The following is a 17,758-nucleotide window of genomic DNA, read 5'->3' as shown; positions in this document are numbered from 1 at the left end:
ATATATATATATATGCATATATATATATATATATATATGCATATATATATATATATATATATATATATATGCATATATATATATATATATATATATATGCATATATATATATATATATATATATATATATGCATATATATATATATATATATATATATGCATATATATATATATATATATATATATGCATATATATATATATATATATATATATGCATATATATATATATGCATATATATATATATATATATGCATATATATATATATGCATATATATATATATATATGCATATATATATATATGCATATATATATATATATATATATATATGCATATATATATATATGCATATATATATATATATATATATATATGCATATATATATATGCATATATATATATATATGCATATATATGTGCATATATATATATATATGCATATATATGTGCATATATATATATATATATATATATGCATATATATATATATATATATATGCATATATATATATGCATATATATATATGCATATATATATATATATATGCATATATATATATGCATATATATATATATATATATATATATATATATATATGCATATATATATATGCATATATATATATGCATATATATATATATATATATATATATATATATATATATGCATATATATATATGCATATATATGTATGTATATGTATTTGTGTGTTTTTGTGTTTATCTCTCCACCATTGCTTGACAATCGATGTTAGTGTGTTTATGTCCCCGTATCTTAGTGGTTCGACAAAAGAGACTGATAGAATAAGTACTAGGCTTATAAAGAATAAGTCCTGGGGTTGATTTGTTCGACTAAAGGCAGTGCTCCAGCATGGCCGTAGTCAAATGACTGAAACAAGTAAATGAATTAAAGAATAAAAATTATATATATATATATATATATGTTTTCTTTAATGTCCAGTTATATATAAATAATTTGACATCGAACTGAAGGAGTGCTCTGTACTTTTTTAGTAGAGTACTTATTAATTGTTACAAGCAAAAGGTTGACAGTAACTTTGGAGTTTTGGTTTGCTCCCCATCATCTGACAGTCTGATATAGTTAGATAGAGGTAGATACATATCATAATGTGCATCAGTATGACTGCAGAAGGCTGAAGCCTGTCCAAGAATACAATGTATATTTTGTTGTTGAGCCCAATGTCAACCTTGATTGATCAAACCTATGATAAGAGAGGCATTCTGGCCATGACCATCTTGTCTTATATTTTCAGAGAAAATTTATCCAGGACTACATTATCCAATGTCTTTACTTTCATAAGATGGCACAGCGGGATTTGAGGACACTTTTGCTGCTATTTCTAGTAGGTTAAACGACCACATTAAGGCTCCTATTGTGTGTCTGTGTACGTGTGTAGTGTTTTGTTGTTGTTTTTCTTCTTAGTGCATATAAAAATATTAGATGTGAAAGTTTATTCTAGTCATTTACACACTATAGACACCTCTATAAGCATTCTACTTTTTATTTATTTTGCTTTTCTCACTATTGGTTCTTGTTTTCACTCAAGTGACCAAGTATTTTTAAAGCACTTCAGGAGTTCTTCACCAAAATCCAATCTTTACTGGTGACACATTATGTAGCACCCTCAACATTATCTCTTACACATCTCTTAGACTCTCAAGTGTGTTTTGGTCAACGACTTGCCTGTAATTCTCTTCTACGCAAATTTCTTCTTATCCTTATGTTTGTATATTTATCAAGGGTGCTTATTTAACACACTGTCATTCACTCTTTTTATTTTTTTTTCATTTATTTCATTGCATTTTCTCAGGCCATTTCTGGGGTCACAGGTTTTCCCATGAACTTCTTTACATATAAGCTTAATCTATATTGAAGTCTCTAACAAAGTTTGTGCTGTTGCAAGCAGGAGTCCAGTTTCAGGATTACAAAATATTTTGACAGCTTGCTTTCATCTATGCCTTGCAGAGTGTTGCAGTTTGCCAAAAGGTATAATTTACAACTGGCATTTAAACTGGCCATATCCAGCCCAAATGTTTTACCTTTTTATGTTCAGACTAGCCAGATCTGGTTTCTCATTCCTTACCCTAAAGGGTTAATAAGGAAGAAAAACAGAAAAACATCAGTCTTCTGTAGAATTCTTCCTCCTTTACACCAACATTTGTGAGCATTGGTCCAACTTGGATTTCACTCATTGTGTCCTGCTAACACACCACTAGGAAAACCTCTATACTAGCTTGTGAGACAGACTCAATATGAACCAGCAATAGGGTGTTTACATGTTTAATCAGTCTACTAGAAGTAACAGCAAAATCCCCCTCAAATTAAAACCTTCCTATCTTAAAGATACTTCATGTATAATGTAATCCCTAGGTGTCACTAAAATTATATGATGTTCATGGATGGAATGCCTTTTGATTGTAGACTTGCTCAAATCAAAGTTGACCTCAAGCTAAGCAATAATTCAAGCTGCCAATCTTATTCCCCTGTGAAGCCCAAATCAGTCTTCCTCTATTTCTATCAACCTATACCCAAGCAACACTTTATTGTTCAACTTCACTTGAAAAAGGTTTCTATGCATATATGTATATAAACTACTCTCTCTACACCATTTACTTTTCCATTCTCATATCATCGACAAAGACTCCCATCTACTCTGACTCAAATCTCTCTTCCCCTCTTCACCTACTGACTCTACCACTTTGTGAACACTTCTCAAGTTGTTAGGCTATCTCTCTCATTTTTGATCAAGGACAGCTGTTTTACTTCACGTAACCTTTGAAGTCATCATCTTTAGCGACTGTTTGATCCATGAGAATGTTTGACTTCTGCAGAATCAAGACAATTCACATCTTCCTACCACACACAGAGATCATTAAGTACTTCATGTCTGTTATTGATTCTGTTTCCTACCAGTATTTATGCCAATTATCCTTGACACTGAAAGTGTTTCAGCTTTAATCCATCCTAAGACAGCCAAGCGGGTGACCAGAACAATTCTGGACATATACCTTCACATTCCTCACACAACCAAATGCTATAACCCTGAAACCATCAGGTTGTGTTGCAGTAATACAAACAAACACTGCTTACAGCCCCTTCTCACTAAAATATTTGCAAGATAATCTGAAAAGCAAAAAAAAAAAAAAAACGTGTATTACACAACCTGCAAGTTCTCCCAATTCTCAAATTGTTATAAAAATCTTCTGTTCCTTTTTGCCAACATTCTAGGCTCCTGGGTGCTTTCATACAGCTTCCATCTGTCATTTCTCTTCACAAGGCATTGATTGGCTTGAGACAATAGTAAAAGACCCTTGCTTAAAATGCTACACAGTGGGACTGAAACTAAGAGTTTCTTAACCACCCAGCCATACCTGTGACTTGAGCCATGTCTGCACTTTTGTAATTCATCTCTGAAGATGAGGTTAATAGTCTAAAATTATTCATATTGACTCATCTCAGATATTAGATAATGGCTTCATATTTTGGCACCAGGCTGGCAGTTCTACTGGGATGGGGTTAGTTAATTACATCAACCCAGTACTAGGCTGGTTAGTTTATTGATTCCAAAAGAATGAAAGCCAAAGTTGGCCTTACTGGGATTTAAACTGGAAGCTGGAAGAAATGATCTGGCATGTTAACATTTCTGCTAGCTCACCATCTTAATAATAATGGCTTCAGATTTTGGCATAAGGCCAGCAATTTTAAGTGAGTAAGTCAATTACATCACCCCCAGTACATGACTACTACTTATTTTATCAATCCCAGGAGTATGAAAGGCAAAAATCAACCTCAGCAGAATTTGAACTTAGAACATAAAGATAGATGAAATGCTGCTAAGTATTTTCTCCAGCATGCTAACAATTCTGCCAGCTAAAATAGGCTTATTTAGTCAAAACCATAAGGTTGAACATCACAGATGGATTTCAACATCTTCCAAGTTGTGTTTCAGTTTGTGCACTATAAACAAAATTTGAGTAGAAATTAACTTTAAAATTATTTACTTTTGTCTACACGGTGACTTTGAGAGATTAAGGCATTGGACTACTGTTCAAATGTAGTGTGTTCATTCAAATTTTACTATGACATCCATTGCATTCATCTCCCTGGAGGAAACAATATGTAACACAGTTTATCTTATTGTGACTGACATGTGTTACTCCTCCTACATGGTTTGATGATTAGCTGTAAAACTGGAAGAACTTCTAATTATTGGGAAAAAAAAAAAATTTTTTCCAAAATATAAAATTTCCCACATGAGTTAAACAGTAAAATAAAAAAGAGAAAAATTCTATATTTCATAAATTGGAAATAGAAAAGTTATAGCTATTTATCAGGGAACTTAAATAACTAGGATGTCTGTCACAGAATTTTAATAACATAGGTGCAGGCATGGCTGTGTGTTTAAGAATCTTGCTTTACGACCATGTAGTTTTAGGTTCAGTCCTTCTGCACAGTACTTTGGGCAAGTGCTTTCTTATAGCTTTAGGTTAACCAGTGTGTAGAAGCCTATTATGTGTGTGTGTGTGTGTGTGTGTGTTCTCCCCAGTATAGCTTGACAACCAGTGTTGATTTGCTTATGTCCCTGTAGACTGATAGAATAAATGTCAGACTTAAAAAAAAATTACTGGGGTCAATTTTTTTCAACAAAAAACTTCTCAAGGTGCTGCTCCACCATAGCTGCAGTCCAGTGACTGAAACAGACAAAAGATAAGATATAATTTTTCTCTCAATCTTATTTAGCCCCAGGTCAGCCCTGATCAAATATGATCTATGATCAAAAAAATTCTAGCCATGACCATAGAACTACATTATCCAATGTGGATTTTTTGTTTTTGGGTTGTTTTTTTTTTACATGATAGGGTGTAGTTTGAATAAGATTTGGTTGTTATTTCTGGCAGATCAAGCCACTACAAGGTCCTTGTCTTCTGCAGTCACTATGAACACATATAAGGAAATGCTTGTAAGATAAAACTGAAAGGTGGGGTAAACACTGCAATGTGATGTTCTTGACTGTGTAGCAGTGAAAACGTATTCATTTAAGTATAACAGTTGAGATGAAACAAGAACCTTGTAGCTACAATGCAGCTGTAAAAAAAACAGCTGCTGCAGGATGTTATGAAAGTCAAAAAGAATCCAGCAAAGAATAAGCAAGCTATTGTTACAGCAGTCTTGCATTCGAAGAACTTTTGCAAGAACCATGTATTTTATTGATAGCTATTTGATTCACTATTTGATGTGGCTGTGTGGTTAAGAAGCTCACTTTGCAACCAGATGGTTTCCAGTTCAGTCCCACTGCATAGCATCTCAGGCAAGTGTCTTCTACTATAGCCCTGGGCTGACCAATGCCTTATAAAGGAATTCGGTTGATGGAAACTGTGTGGAAGCCCATTGTGTGTGTACAGATGTATATGTGTGTGTGGGTCCACCACTTGATAACTGGTGTTTGTTTGTTTGTGTCCCTGTATCTAGCAGTTTCATAAATGAGACATAGATTAATACCAGACTTAAAAATACATACTGAGGTTAATTTGTTCAACTAAACTCTTCAAAGTGGTGCTCCAGCATGGCTGCAGTCCAATGACTGGAACAAGTGAAAGATAAAGGACAGTTATTTCTTTACACTGTTACTGGTTTTAGTCCCTGGACAGTGGCCATGCTGGAACACCACTTTTATAGTCCTCTATTTATTTTATGGATTGGTACTTATTCTGTTGGCTTTGGGAGGAAGAAAATCAACATAGACCTGTGTGTGTTCTGAACTCATAGCATAATGGGATGGAACTTGATATCTCAAGGTATTTTTATTGAATGCTATAATTTGTTAAAGTAATGTTTGTTTGCAGCTGTTTTTGAACCCATTTTTTTTTTTAAATTCTAAAATATCTTTGAATTGCATCATCCAGAATCAGAGGGTTTATCTAATTCTCTGATTGAATATAGCTTAATTTTATTTTTTTTTAAGTTCAGTTATCTTGCTTTATCATCACCATCAAAACCCTTACTACCATTGTCACAACCATCTCCATCACCAACATTTCTATCATCATCAACACCGTCATCATTTGTGTACTAAATAAGGTTGTCAAGCTTCCTCTTTTTTTTTTTCTTTTTCTTTCTTGTCTTTTATGAGAGAAAATAAAATTTCACTTTGGAAATTGCAAAAAAAAAAAAAAAAAAAGTAAACAAATGATAAAATTGATACCAGATTTTCTTTATTCTTTTAAGGTTTTTATAATTTCTTTAAATCATAATCATCAAAATAAAATGGTAAAGGAAAAACACTTCAGAAATATTTTCTTTCAGTCTGCAACAAACAAACAAAAAAGAAGAATCATTTTTTCTAAATGCGTTATTATTATTTGCATAATATTTTGTTTCAATTTAAAAAAAAAAAGAACATGTTGGTTATATTCTAAATTCAATAGGATTGAATTGAAAACTGGCAATGAATAATACTTAGAAAGGAGTCTTTGAGTACTTGAGTTCAAGCAAGAAGACACCAAAAGATTCTTTTCCTTTCCTTTAACTTTCTTTCTCTCCTCTCTCTTTCTCTCATTTCTTCTTTCTCTTTCTCACTTCTAACCAATATATTTCTATTAGTTTTTTCTGCCATTATATTGACATTTATTTCTTTCCCCTACATAACAGTGAAGAAGTCAGGAAGTGGTAGCTGTAGTAGTAGTAGGTGGTGGTGAAGGTGGTGTCAGCGGGGCTATTTATTTGTTAATAGCAATTTTTTTTTCCCCATTTCTCTTGTATGAAGTATTCATACTGAATGATGTCATTCTACAAATGACAGCAGAAGAACACGTCCAACACAGCATACTGCTAGTGTAGGACCATTTGTGGAAACCCCACCTAGTTATTCATGCCTCCTCTCTCTCTCTCTCACTCTCTCTCTAATTACTGGCAATGCTCTTTGGTGAGCTATTTTAGTTAGGAAAGTATAACTGTTAGTACTTAACACTTTAATTAATTAATTACTTACACCATCCATCACTCTATTCCTCGTTCGTTTGTTCTGTTAAATACTCCTGCACATTTTTGCATTCCTAGTTAAATTAACTGATGGAGAAAAAATAATCAGATGAGATGGTCACAACTGGAATATTTTTGATAATAGTCTACTGGTTCAAGGCTGATCTAGTGAGATTAAGCAGCAATTAAGTATCCCTCAAATAATACTTTACTGTTTTAAAAAAGGGACGTTACAGTAGATAATGTGGCCCTTGGATTTTTTCCTTTTTCATTACTTAATGAGAAGAGTTAAAAGCATGTCACCTGGTAGTTGGAGTGTTACTCTCATGATCCCAAGGAAAATGATAAAACAAACAAATGGTAAAATAGACAATGCCATGATATGATTAACAATACCCTTCTCTTTTCTGGCATTGACTCTATTTTACAAATCAGTATGTAATGTCACTAAAATGTTTTGTTTTTTTCTCTTTTATTTTTCAGTTGGTAGCATTCATTTTGATTGGTGTAGCAGCGCTTATGGAAGAGCATCTGCTGTGGTTACCAGCTTGACGTTGGTTGGTAGTATCATAGCATGTGGTGTTTTCCTGTTTCTCATTGCAATCATTGGTTTTATCGGAGCTTTACGGCATCACCAAGTCCTGCTTTTTTTTGTATCCTTTCACTTAGCATGTCACACATGCACAAACATACAAAGCATGTTTTTTTTTTCTTTTTAAATACTTTAACCCTTTAGCATTTAAACCAGCCAGATCAGGCCCCTCACACCTTTCCTACAATATCAGTAAAAAAATAACCAATCACATTATTGTAATATTCAAGCTGCAAAATAATATATGATTAATTAAAAATATGAATGAATAAACATTACAACTGACTGAGTAATTTGAATGCTAACGGGTTGAAATTTCTTTTTCAGAAGTTAAAAATGGGAATTCATGGTTCCGAATCTATTTTGGCTGTACCCTAAATGACCTGAATGATATTGAAACTTACTTTATCCATCTAGTTATTCCAATTATTAGATATATTTTAGAACTTTTCCACAATACTAGCATGATAGGAACAGTTTTGACAAATTTTCTTTTTTGTATATTTTGGATCAAATAATTTTGCAGCCAGACTAATTTCTTACAGTTAACAGTAAAATATGAGTGATACTGGATGCTCAACTAGATAGACTGAGGCATGTTAAGTTATCTATTTCACACTCAAAAGCACAGTATGGTGCCTTTACTAAAGATCTGAACTTATTTGGTTAGTAATCCTGCACATTCAGAGCAATTGCACTTTTTATTTTCCATATCAGTATCTGTTATTAAGGTGCAGGCATGGTTGTGTGGTAAGAAGCTTGCTTCCCAACCACATGGTTCTGAGTTCAGTCCCACTGCGTGGCACCCTGGGATAGTGTCTTCTACTATATTCTCGGGTTAGCCAAAGCCTTATGAGTGGATTTAGCAAACAGGACCCGAAAGAACCCTGACACACACACACACACACACACACACACACACATATATATATATATATATATATATATATATATATATATATATATATATATATATATATAGCAGAAGTGGCTGTTTGGTAAGTAGCTTGCTTACCAACCACATGGTTCCGAGTTCAGTCCCACTGCGTGACACCTTGGGCAAGTGTCTTCTACTATAGCCTCAGACCTTGTGAATGGATTTGGTAGACAGAAACTAAAAGAAGCTTGTCGTATATATATATATATATATATATATATGTATGTATGTGTTTGTGTGTCTGTGTTTGTCCCCCCAACATCACTTGACAGCTGATGTTGGTGTGTTTACGTCCCCGTAACTTAGCAGCTTGGCAAAAGAAACTAATAGAATAAGTACTACGCTTACAAAGAATAAGTCCTGGAGTTGATTTATTTGACTAAAAGTGGTGCTCCAGCATGGCTGCAGTCAAATGACTGAAACAAGTAAAAAGAATAAAAAAAAAAGAATATATATCTTTGTGTGTGTGTTTGTGTCTGAGCCCCACTACTGCTTGACAACTAGTGTTAGTGTGTTTACAAACTCATTACTTAGCAGTTCAGCATGAGGGTCCAATAGAATAAGTACCAGGCTTAACAAAATCAAGTACTGAGGTCAATTCATTTGACTAAAAATTCTTCAAGGTGGTGCTCTAGCATGGCCGCAGTCTAATGACTGAAACAAGTAAAAGATAAAAAATAAATGGTAATCATTTAATGAGTGGTGATAGTGGAGTGTCAGATACAGTAAAATATCAGACTAATATATTGTAGTATTTAGATCAGTAATAGTGTGTGTATCGAAGAGTTAGTATTAGAATCATCATCATCATTATTTAACATCCATTTTCCATACTGGCATAGGTTGAATGGTTTGACAGGAGCTGGTCAGCTGGAGAGCCGCCTGGGCTCCATATCAGTGTTGATATGGTTTCTACAGGTGGATGCCCTTCCAAACACCAACCACTTTACAGAGTGTACTTGGTGTTTTTATGCAGCACTGGCATGGGTGCTTTCACGTGTCATCAGCATGAGTACTTTTTATGTGGCACCAGCACCCATAAGCCTGCAAGATTAGGAACACTCAGCTGAAGAGGAATGCAGGGGACATGCTGTATGCGAGGACAACCATTCTTTTACTTAGCTTGACGTGTTTTCTCAAGCACAGCAAACCACCATAGGTCTCGGTCCCCTACAGTGTTTAGCATGATGATGTACTGCTGCTGTTACTATTAGCATCAAAAATAGTTGAATATCAGACTACAGTATTTAAAATACTGTTATGGTCAACTTAACCGTTTTCCTTACAGAGTCAATAAAACAGATACAAGTGCATATGTGTGTGTATCCTTGCTTTGATATTATGTGATAGTTGTGAAATGATTGTAACTCTCAAACAAACAGTGTCATTTATTTCCAATATCCTGCAAGAACATGTCAGGCTATGGGGGAATATTACCTTGTGAGGTAACACCAGATGAGGGCTGGTGACAGGTAGGACATACAGCCGTAGAAAATCTGCCTCAATAAACTCCGTCCAGCCTGTGCAAGCATGGAAAAGTGGACATTAAAAGGATGATGATGATCATCATTATATATTCATGTGTGTGCATGCATGTGTAGAAACATAGCAAAAATAACACAAAAGTAAATTCCAAATAAGTTTATTTGAAAATAAAATCATTTTATTAGTGTGTGAGGAAGATTTATTAAGATTTAATGTCTTACTGAATGTGTTTAATGTTTCTTTCCTTGTACCCCTACCTTCACCCATTTGTTGGTCTAAGGAGAATAGGAAGTAGTTACGACCTTCTGAGAACCTTTTTCCTAATCTGAAGGACCAGGATATTTGTGTGGCGGTAAGGTTAATGTTTCACTGATGTTACTACAAGTTTATAAATAATAGGGAAGAGATGTAGTTTCAGAGAGATGTACTTGGGGGATGAACAGTAATATAAAGCAAAGTATTTAATATAGAGAATGAATTATATAGGATTTATAGTAGAGATAAAGTATGTAAGGTGTTATAGAATTAATTTAGAGTGCAATATATATTTAATACAGGGTATTCTATATAGATTTAGTATAGTCTGCATGTTATAGAATTAATTTAGAATGCATAACATATTTGGTATAGAGTATTTCATATAGATTTAGTACAGGGTGCATGTTGTAGAATTATTATAGAATACATAACATATATTTAGTATAGTATGTGTATAGTATAGATTAAATATAAGGTTTCTCATCACCATTGAGTCATGTTTGGATTCACAGGCACCTGATCCTTTTCTCATCTCTGTCTTGCATGACATGTGACAGTTTTCTCTTTTTTTTTTTTTTTTTTTTTGAGATATCCAATGTCACCTGTTAACCAATCATTTTATGTTTTCAGAGTGACCGTTGAGATTTCAAAATATAGAATTTATTGTAATTATTTAATTATAGGATGTGTGGTATGGATTATATATAATGTACAGTGTAGATGAAGTATAGGTTAGATGTTATATGATTTAGTGCAAGTTGAGAAACTGGAGGTGTAATGAAGGGAAGGAAGTAATAAACGGCAGATTTTTGACTCAGTGATTAGTACAGGGTGTGGAATAGAAAGGAATTAAGTTTAGTAAAAGTGTATTGTGTGGATTTAGTTCAGAATGGTGTAAGTGTATTGACAGTAATGTAAGAGGCTGTGAGTGAAAGAGAGCAACATGTGGTTATGCAGTGGCCTGGTAGAGGTTTGACATTATTGTTGAGCTAGTAGTTATAGAGTTATAATTTAACAGTAGAAACCTTATTGCCATTTATTGCTCTCTGTTTTAGTATAAATATCTCAGCTGTCTTAACAGGAGACTGTTATATGATATTCTCAAGGAAAGGCTTTCATCTATAACCATCTTAGATTTCCTGGGCCATTAAAAGAAGTAATGTAATCAGCTAAATCAGTAATGTGCCAAGGTCAGACAAGATTGATTTTGCAAAATAAATTCACTTCTTAGACAATGCCATTTGTGTATGTATATAATGCCATCTAAAACAGTCTCTGTGCTTTATGTGTGAACGGTTTGAACAATTAGGTTTCAGTTTCTTGAATTTGTTTCAAAAGAAAACAAGCAAGAGTTAATATAATTTTAGGTCTGTGAAACAACAGAGGGTAAATTTTTGCTTACTCAAACCCACTATCTGATTTCAGTTTATAGTTGAAACCTCTTCACTTGCACTTGTCTCTCTGGGAAAAGTTTCAACATTACAACACCCCCATTCATTCCTCTCTATTTAAAAAAAAATTCTGAATAGTGGCACTCCCAAGTTAGAAGCAATCCTTGAATTCTATGTTCTTATCTCGAAGCAGCAAAGCCCAATCATGGGTCACCTAGCTATACATCTAGCTGCCCAGTTATGTCTTACAAGAACAATCAGAGGAATTATATATAGTTGTTCGTCCTGTTCAAAGCAGCATGATATCTCTCAAACTTTCAGCTATATATATTTCTTTTCTTTTTTTCACAATCCTAACTCTTAGCACAACCCATCCACTTTAAAGACAGAAATAACTAAAGATGCCAATTGAAAGTTAAGATCAGCTACTACAAGCCACAGATCTGCTCAAACAAAGCTGGCAAGGGCTTTGGTAATCAATAGAATTATGGTAAATTGATATTATGTTACCATTAATAGAAATAGCAAATTGATTAGCAATGTATTGCAATCCAACTACAATACATGAAAAATCAAAACAAATAATGCTTTAGAATTTATTATATATAATGCTCTTCATTCTTCCAGAGTCAATATAATAAAGTGCCAGTCAGGTAGCGGGGTTGGTATAACTGACCATTTCCGATTTCAGATCTTGTGTCTATGTCAAAAACAGTTATAATAGTCTTTTACTGATTTCAGTTATTGGACTATGAGCAAACTGAATCATCACCTTCAAAATTTTCTTGTCTCTTCTATTGATCCCAGTACTTGCTTTGGTCTACTACTTATTTTATCACCTTCTGTTTAACAAATCGTTAAGTTACGTATTGATATAAAAAGATGCAACACGATTTGATACTTTTTTTTATACTGATGACTATAAACATGTGTGTGTGTCTGTGTGTGTGCAACTTCGGCTGTAAACCTCTTTTGTTTTTAACTGTGACATGCTGCAGTTAACCCACTATGTATTGCTAATGAAAGTGGCAATTTTATTAGCAAAAAAAGTTTGTGGTACTTATTCTTCAGGTGAGTCTTTAATTAATTGCATTTTCTATATATGAATGAATCTTTTAATTAATAAATTAATTTCTCATGGCAATACTAAAGTCTACTTAAGATATAAAAAGAGCTTTAAAACTGTACGGATGTATTTCATATGTTTTTGTTTCAGTAAAAATAGGATGGTGAATTTTTTTTCCTCTTGTACATTTGAATCTTTGCATATTACTTAGAGCAGTTCTTATTGATTTTTCTTACTTTCTATTTTTTTTCTTTCTTTCTTTTTTTTTTCTGGTAGCTATATTTCATTTTATTGTTAGCTACTCTTCTTCAAAATAAGACTGGAAACTTGTCTGTCAGGTAGATTGAGGCAATAAACTTCTTTATGTTCCTCATCAAAGAATATAGCCAAATGGATTGATAAAATTTGAGCACCATAACCATGCAGTTCAGTCATCTGGCAACAGATTCCCAGTCATTCTGTGTTCAATTTATACTGTAACAATTTCTTATCGTTGAAAGTATAAATAAAAAAATGTATTTTTCTGCCACCATCACTTATTGTTTGTGTGATATAAGGGAAATTTACCTTCAACATTTCTAGTAAATACACACCCAAAGAAGACTGCATTTTTTGCCTCAGCCAACAAGGGTGCTTTTATATGTCTGCTCAAGCTGCTCCAAATCTATATACAACTAAAACTCTCTGCTTGCTCGCTTGTCTGCCATTTAAAACAGCTAAACTGGCACATAATGAGAAAATATTATGAATTAAGGTACCCCTGAAATGTGAATACAAACAGAATAAAACGAGTTTTGCTTAAATCGAATCAGGGATTCCTGAGATATGGCAGGGTTTTGGGGTATTCATAAATACCCAAAATGATGCACAATGGGAAAATACTCTGAAAATAACATAATCCTGAAAAGGAAACCTTTCGATTAGAGACATGATCAATGTCTTCTCCATTTTGAAGACAAACTTCACAACCTGGGCAAAAGTCTTAGTGACATTAACTTGCCAACAAAAAAATATGAGTTGTTTTTACAGAAAATGTTTCTATTTTTGCTTTTGTTAAACACAATATTTTAATCATTTAGAAATATTTTGAAGTAAAAGTGATTTCAAAAATACAAGTTATTTGTACAGTATGTACTTATACTTTAGCTTTCTTTAAACAGACAATATTTAAATTTTTTTAAAAATTATTTTCAAGGGTAAATATTTCATAAAGAACCCATTAGTACCTTGGTGTGAAATATTTTTTTCCCAGTGCATTCAACGTATCTGACCTCCAAACCCACCATAAGCCACTTTTTTCCAGAAAAGAAAGGGGTGGAGGGATGGTGTGGACCTCAGTTTCCTGGGAAATCCTGAGTTTCCTACCAATGGAGTTTTATTTTGCGGGGGGGGGGGGGGGTCTTTTCCAGGTTGTTTCGCATGCTTCCAACGAATGTGACATCGAAATCACTCGTAAATAGCTCCTTTCCCCAGAAAAGGAAAAATTTAGCTGTTATTTCTAGCATGCCTTGTTAGCATGTAACAGTTATTTGCAATAAAAGACCCCAAATATCTGTTATGTAGTAGCAGGGCGTGCTAGAAATAGCAGCCAAAACTTTCCTTTTCTGGGGAAAGGAGCCGTTTATGTGTGATTTTCATGTCACGTTCATTGAAAGCATGTAAAATAACCTGGGAAAAATACAAAAAACCCAGCAAAACAAAACTCTGTTGGTGGGAAACTCTTAAGGTCACCACCATCCTCCTCCCCATTTCTTTTTCAGAAAAAATGTGTCTTGCGGTGGGTTTGGAGATGAGATATGTTGAAATGCACTTGAAAAAACCAGTGGAAAAATTTATTTCACAGCGAAGTATGAACAGGTCCTTTACAAAATAATCACCCAAGATCAGAACAGACATGCAAATAGAAGGATCAATGAGACCAATAAAGCCAGGGCTGAGTGTCTGGTAGAACAGAGGGAAAGAGGCAGAAGCAGGAGAGATTAGGAATTGGATGCTCAGAGAGCTGAGTGTCTGGTGAAACAGAGGGAAAGGGACAAAAGCAGGAGACATTCATGAATTGGATGCTCATGTAAATACAAATGGACTTAAACAAGTTTTGCGTAAATTGAACTACGGGTTACCGAGGTACTCAGTTTTTTCAGGTACCTTTATAAATACTTTGAAAGTAAGGTACCATTAAAATGTGAACACAAACGGAATAACACCAGTTTCGTGTAAATCAGACCATGGATTCTTGAGATACACGATTTTTGGGGGTACCTTGAACTTTTGCTGACCCAATGGGTCACGGGTAGTCTAGTTTCCTTTAAATTTCATCCTGCCACCTAAAATAATGAAGACATACTAGATAATGTGGTTCTAGACATCCCCTAAAAATCTAAAAAAGACAGGATGGTCTTTTATCATAGGTCTGCTGAATCAAGTTTGACCTTGGGCTAAATGATAATCACATTCTTCTCATTTACCTTCATCTATATCACCTGAAAATATAGAAGTTGCATGACAATTTCAATGGTGAAAAGATGACCAAATATATAAACTTATCCAGAACACTGGATTATTTTAAAAGGACTTTCAGAAACAATAAGCTCAGTCTGTAGCTAGGCATCAATCAGTTGGTTGTACTTCCAGTCATGGTCTTTTTGTCTTTTTATTTTTCCTTCTCTTTTTTTTTTTTTTTTACCTCTCTCATAGTTCACTTTTTATCAGTTTATGGCAATAGGCATTTCTTCCTATTGCCATTCAGAGCCCAAACCTCCAGCAAATAAACTCTCTCTCCTAGATGTAGGTAAATGGATCGATAAGTGGATACATACATACATCTCATTTCTAAATATATCATATATATATATATATATATATATATATATATATATATATATATATATATGATGAACTCTCCCATCAAAGATGATGAGTGTTCATGCACAAATGACTGGGTTATAGTGATCAACTGTATGTGCTGTACATTAGCTCACTCCCTCCATTAGATCACCATTGCCTGAACATGCGCATAGTGTACCATATGTCAGGTGTTGAAGTGATAATGTTAGATGAAGTATTTTGCTCAAGAATACAACACACCACTTGGTCTAGGAATTGAAGCTACGATCTCATGATTGCGAGTACAACACCCTAACCACTAGGCTATGCATCCTCACTATATATATATATATATATATATATATATACATACATACATGCACAAAGAGAGAGGTGGGGTGAATTTACCTAGTAGTTTGATTATATGGACATACAGCCCACTTCCTTCTGTATACTAATGACCTATTTGTTGTTACTACTAACAATGACACACTCCATTCCAACATCAATAATACCTTCCATGATTCCCCATTAATCCTCTGCAAACAGGTGTCAGTCATATGCTATTTTGACAACTCACACCTGGAAAATACTGTTTTCGATGAATACAGACCTAGAAAACCTCTTGCTATGACAACATAGCAGTCTTAGTTACGCTTACACTGTACATTTAACACTATCACTACACACATCAAGAAGACTGTCTTGTACCACAATCTCACTAAACATTGCCAATAGACAATTTAACCCGTTTGTTACCATATTTCTATAGACATACACTGTTTTTGTTTCAAATAGTTTTTAAATTAATGAAGGACTTGGGGAAAATATTATTAATCCTCTCGGGTCATGGCCTCTCTGTCTAACATTTCCTTCCAGCTGGGCGAAAAAATAAATAGTTGCATACACAGCTCAAGACCTGGGATGAGATGGTGAAGCACAATTTTCAAACGTCAGGCCTCATAGAGGCAATGACAAGTAACCAAGACCTTTGGAGATATGCTGTGCTTGAGAAGAGCCAGCAAGCCAAGTGAGATCATAGTGCCACATAACTGGCCCATTTAAGAGTACCCTTCAATCGTCGGGCAATATGCTGTGCTTGAGAAGATCTGTCAAGTCAAGTAAAATTGTTGCCATGGTCGATGCCAGTACCACCTGACTGGCACCCGTGCTGGTGGCATGCAAAAAGTACCATACGAGTGTGGTCGATGCCATTGCTGCCTGACTGGCCCCTGTGCTGGTGACACATAAAAAGTACCCACTACACTCTTGGAGTAGTTGGTGTTAGGAAGGGTATCCAGCTATAGAAACCTTGCCGGATCAGATTGGAGCCTGGTGCCGCCTCCTGGCTTGTCAGTCCTCGGTCAAACCGTCCAACTCCTGCCAGCATGGAAAGCAGATGTTAAACGATGATGATGATGATGATATACACACATATAGGCAAAATCATTAGAACATTAGACAAAACACTTTGTAGTATTTGTTTTATCTCTTTACATGCTGAGTTCAGTTCCTCTTGCAATCAACTTAATCTTTCTGAGAGTGATAAAATACTTGTCAAGTGCTGGGGTACAACCATCTCCTTTTCCAGTTGTTGCGTTTTAGTTTTTTCCAATAGGTCGAGGGTGGGAGTGTCGAGCAGGTGTGTGTACATGAACACTTGAAAAGCATTGAGCAAAAAAGTATAATACATGCTGATGTCAGATTATATTCAATTACGCATGGCAGCCACATTATGTGTGTGTGTGTGTGTGTGTGATAAGTTGACGTTTTTATAAAGTATTTAAATTCACATAGAGTATATGTTAGTCTGTTTATCTCCTATAGAAACATGATAATTTGACTCAGTGGTTTATATGATTCACTCATCCATTATAGCACATAGATATATATGCAAATGTGATAAGTGATTTTTTTCACTTTCCATGTTTAGACAATCCACTGAGAGAACTACCATATGGCTGCATGACCTGTTAGAAATATCAGCTAAATGTGTCTCAAACCATAGTCAGCCATAAAAAAAAGAAATAAAAATGACTGTTTGAAACAAAAAGAAATACTGGATGACCCACAATATGAACATATTTGATAACAGAACTGTTCATTCAACACTGGCTTGAGGTTAAACTACCATGATGATAGATTTTGGAGGTCGTGACACACGATGATGTCCCAATGATCATTAGAGTGTGCTTGAAACAGCT

At 34.3% G+C, this 17,758-nt stretch overlaps 1 protein-coding gene across 1 annotated transcript in view; it reads left to right on the top strand.

The window, feature by feature from the left end:
* Positions 1 to 17,758, top strand: part of LOC106881683 (tetraspanin-13) — a 105,646-nt gene that overhangs the window by 39,641 nt on the left and 48,247 nt on the right. Inside the window, 2 exon segments of the mRNA XM_014932148.3 lie at positions 7,486 to 7,515; positions 7,518 to 7,655. Of these exon segments, the coding sequence (XP_014787634.1) occupies positions 7,486 to 7,515; positions 7,518 to 7,655 (168 nt within the window).

The sequence above is a fragment of the Octopus bimaculoides genome, chromosome 16, assembly GCF_046866305.1.
Source record: "Octopus bimaculoides isolate indiv1 chromosome 16, ASM4686630v1, whole genome shotgun sequence".
NCBI classification, from domain to species: domain Eukaryota; kingdom Metazoa; phylum Mollusca; class Cephalopoda; order Octopoda; family Octopodidae; genus Octopus; species Octopus bimaculoides.
The sequence above is the reverse complement of the archived record's forward strand: the minus strand, read 5'-3'. Positions and strand labels throughout refer to the sequence as shown.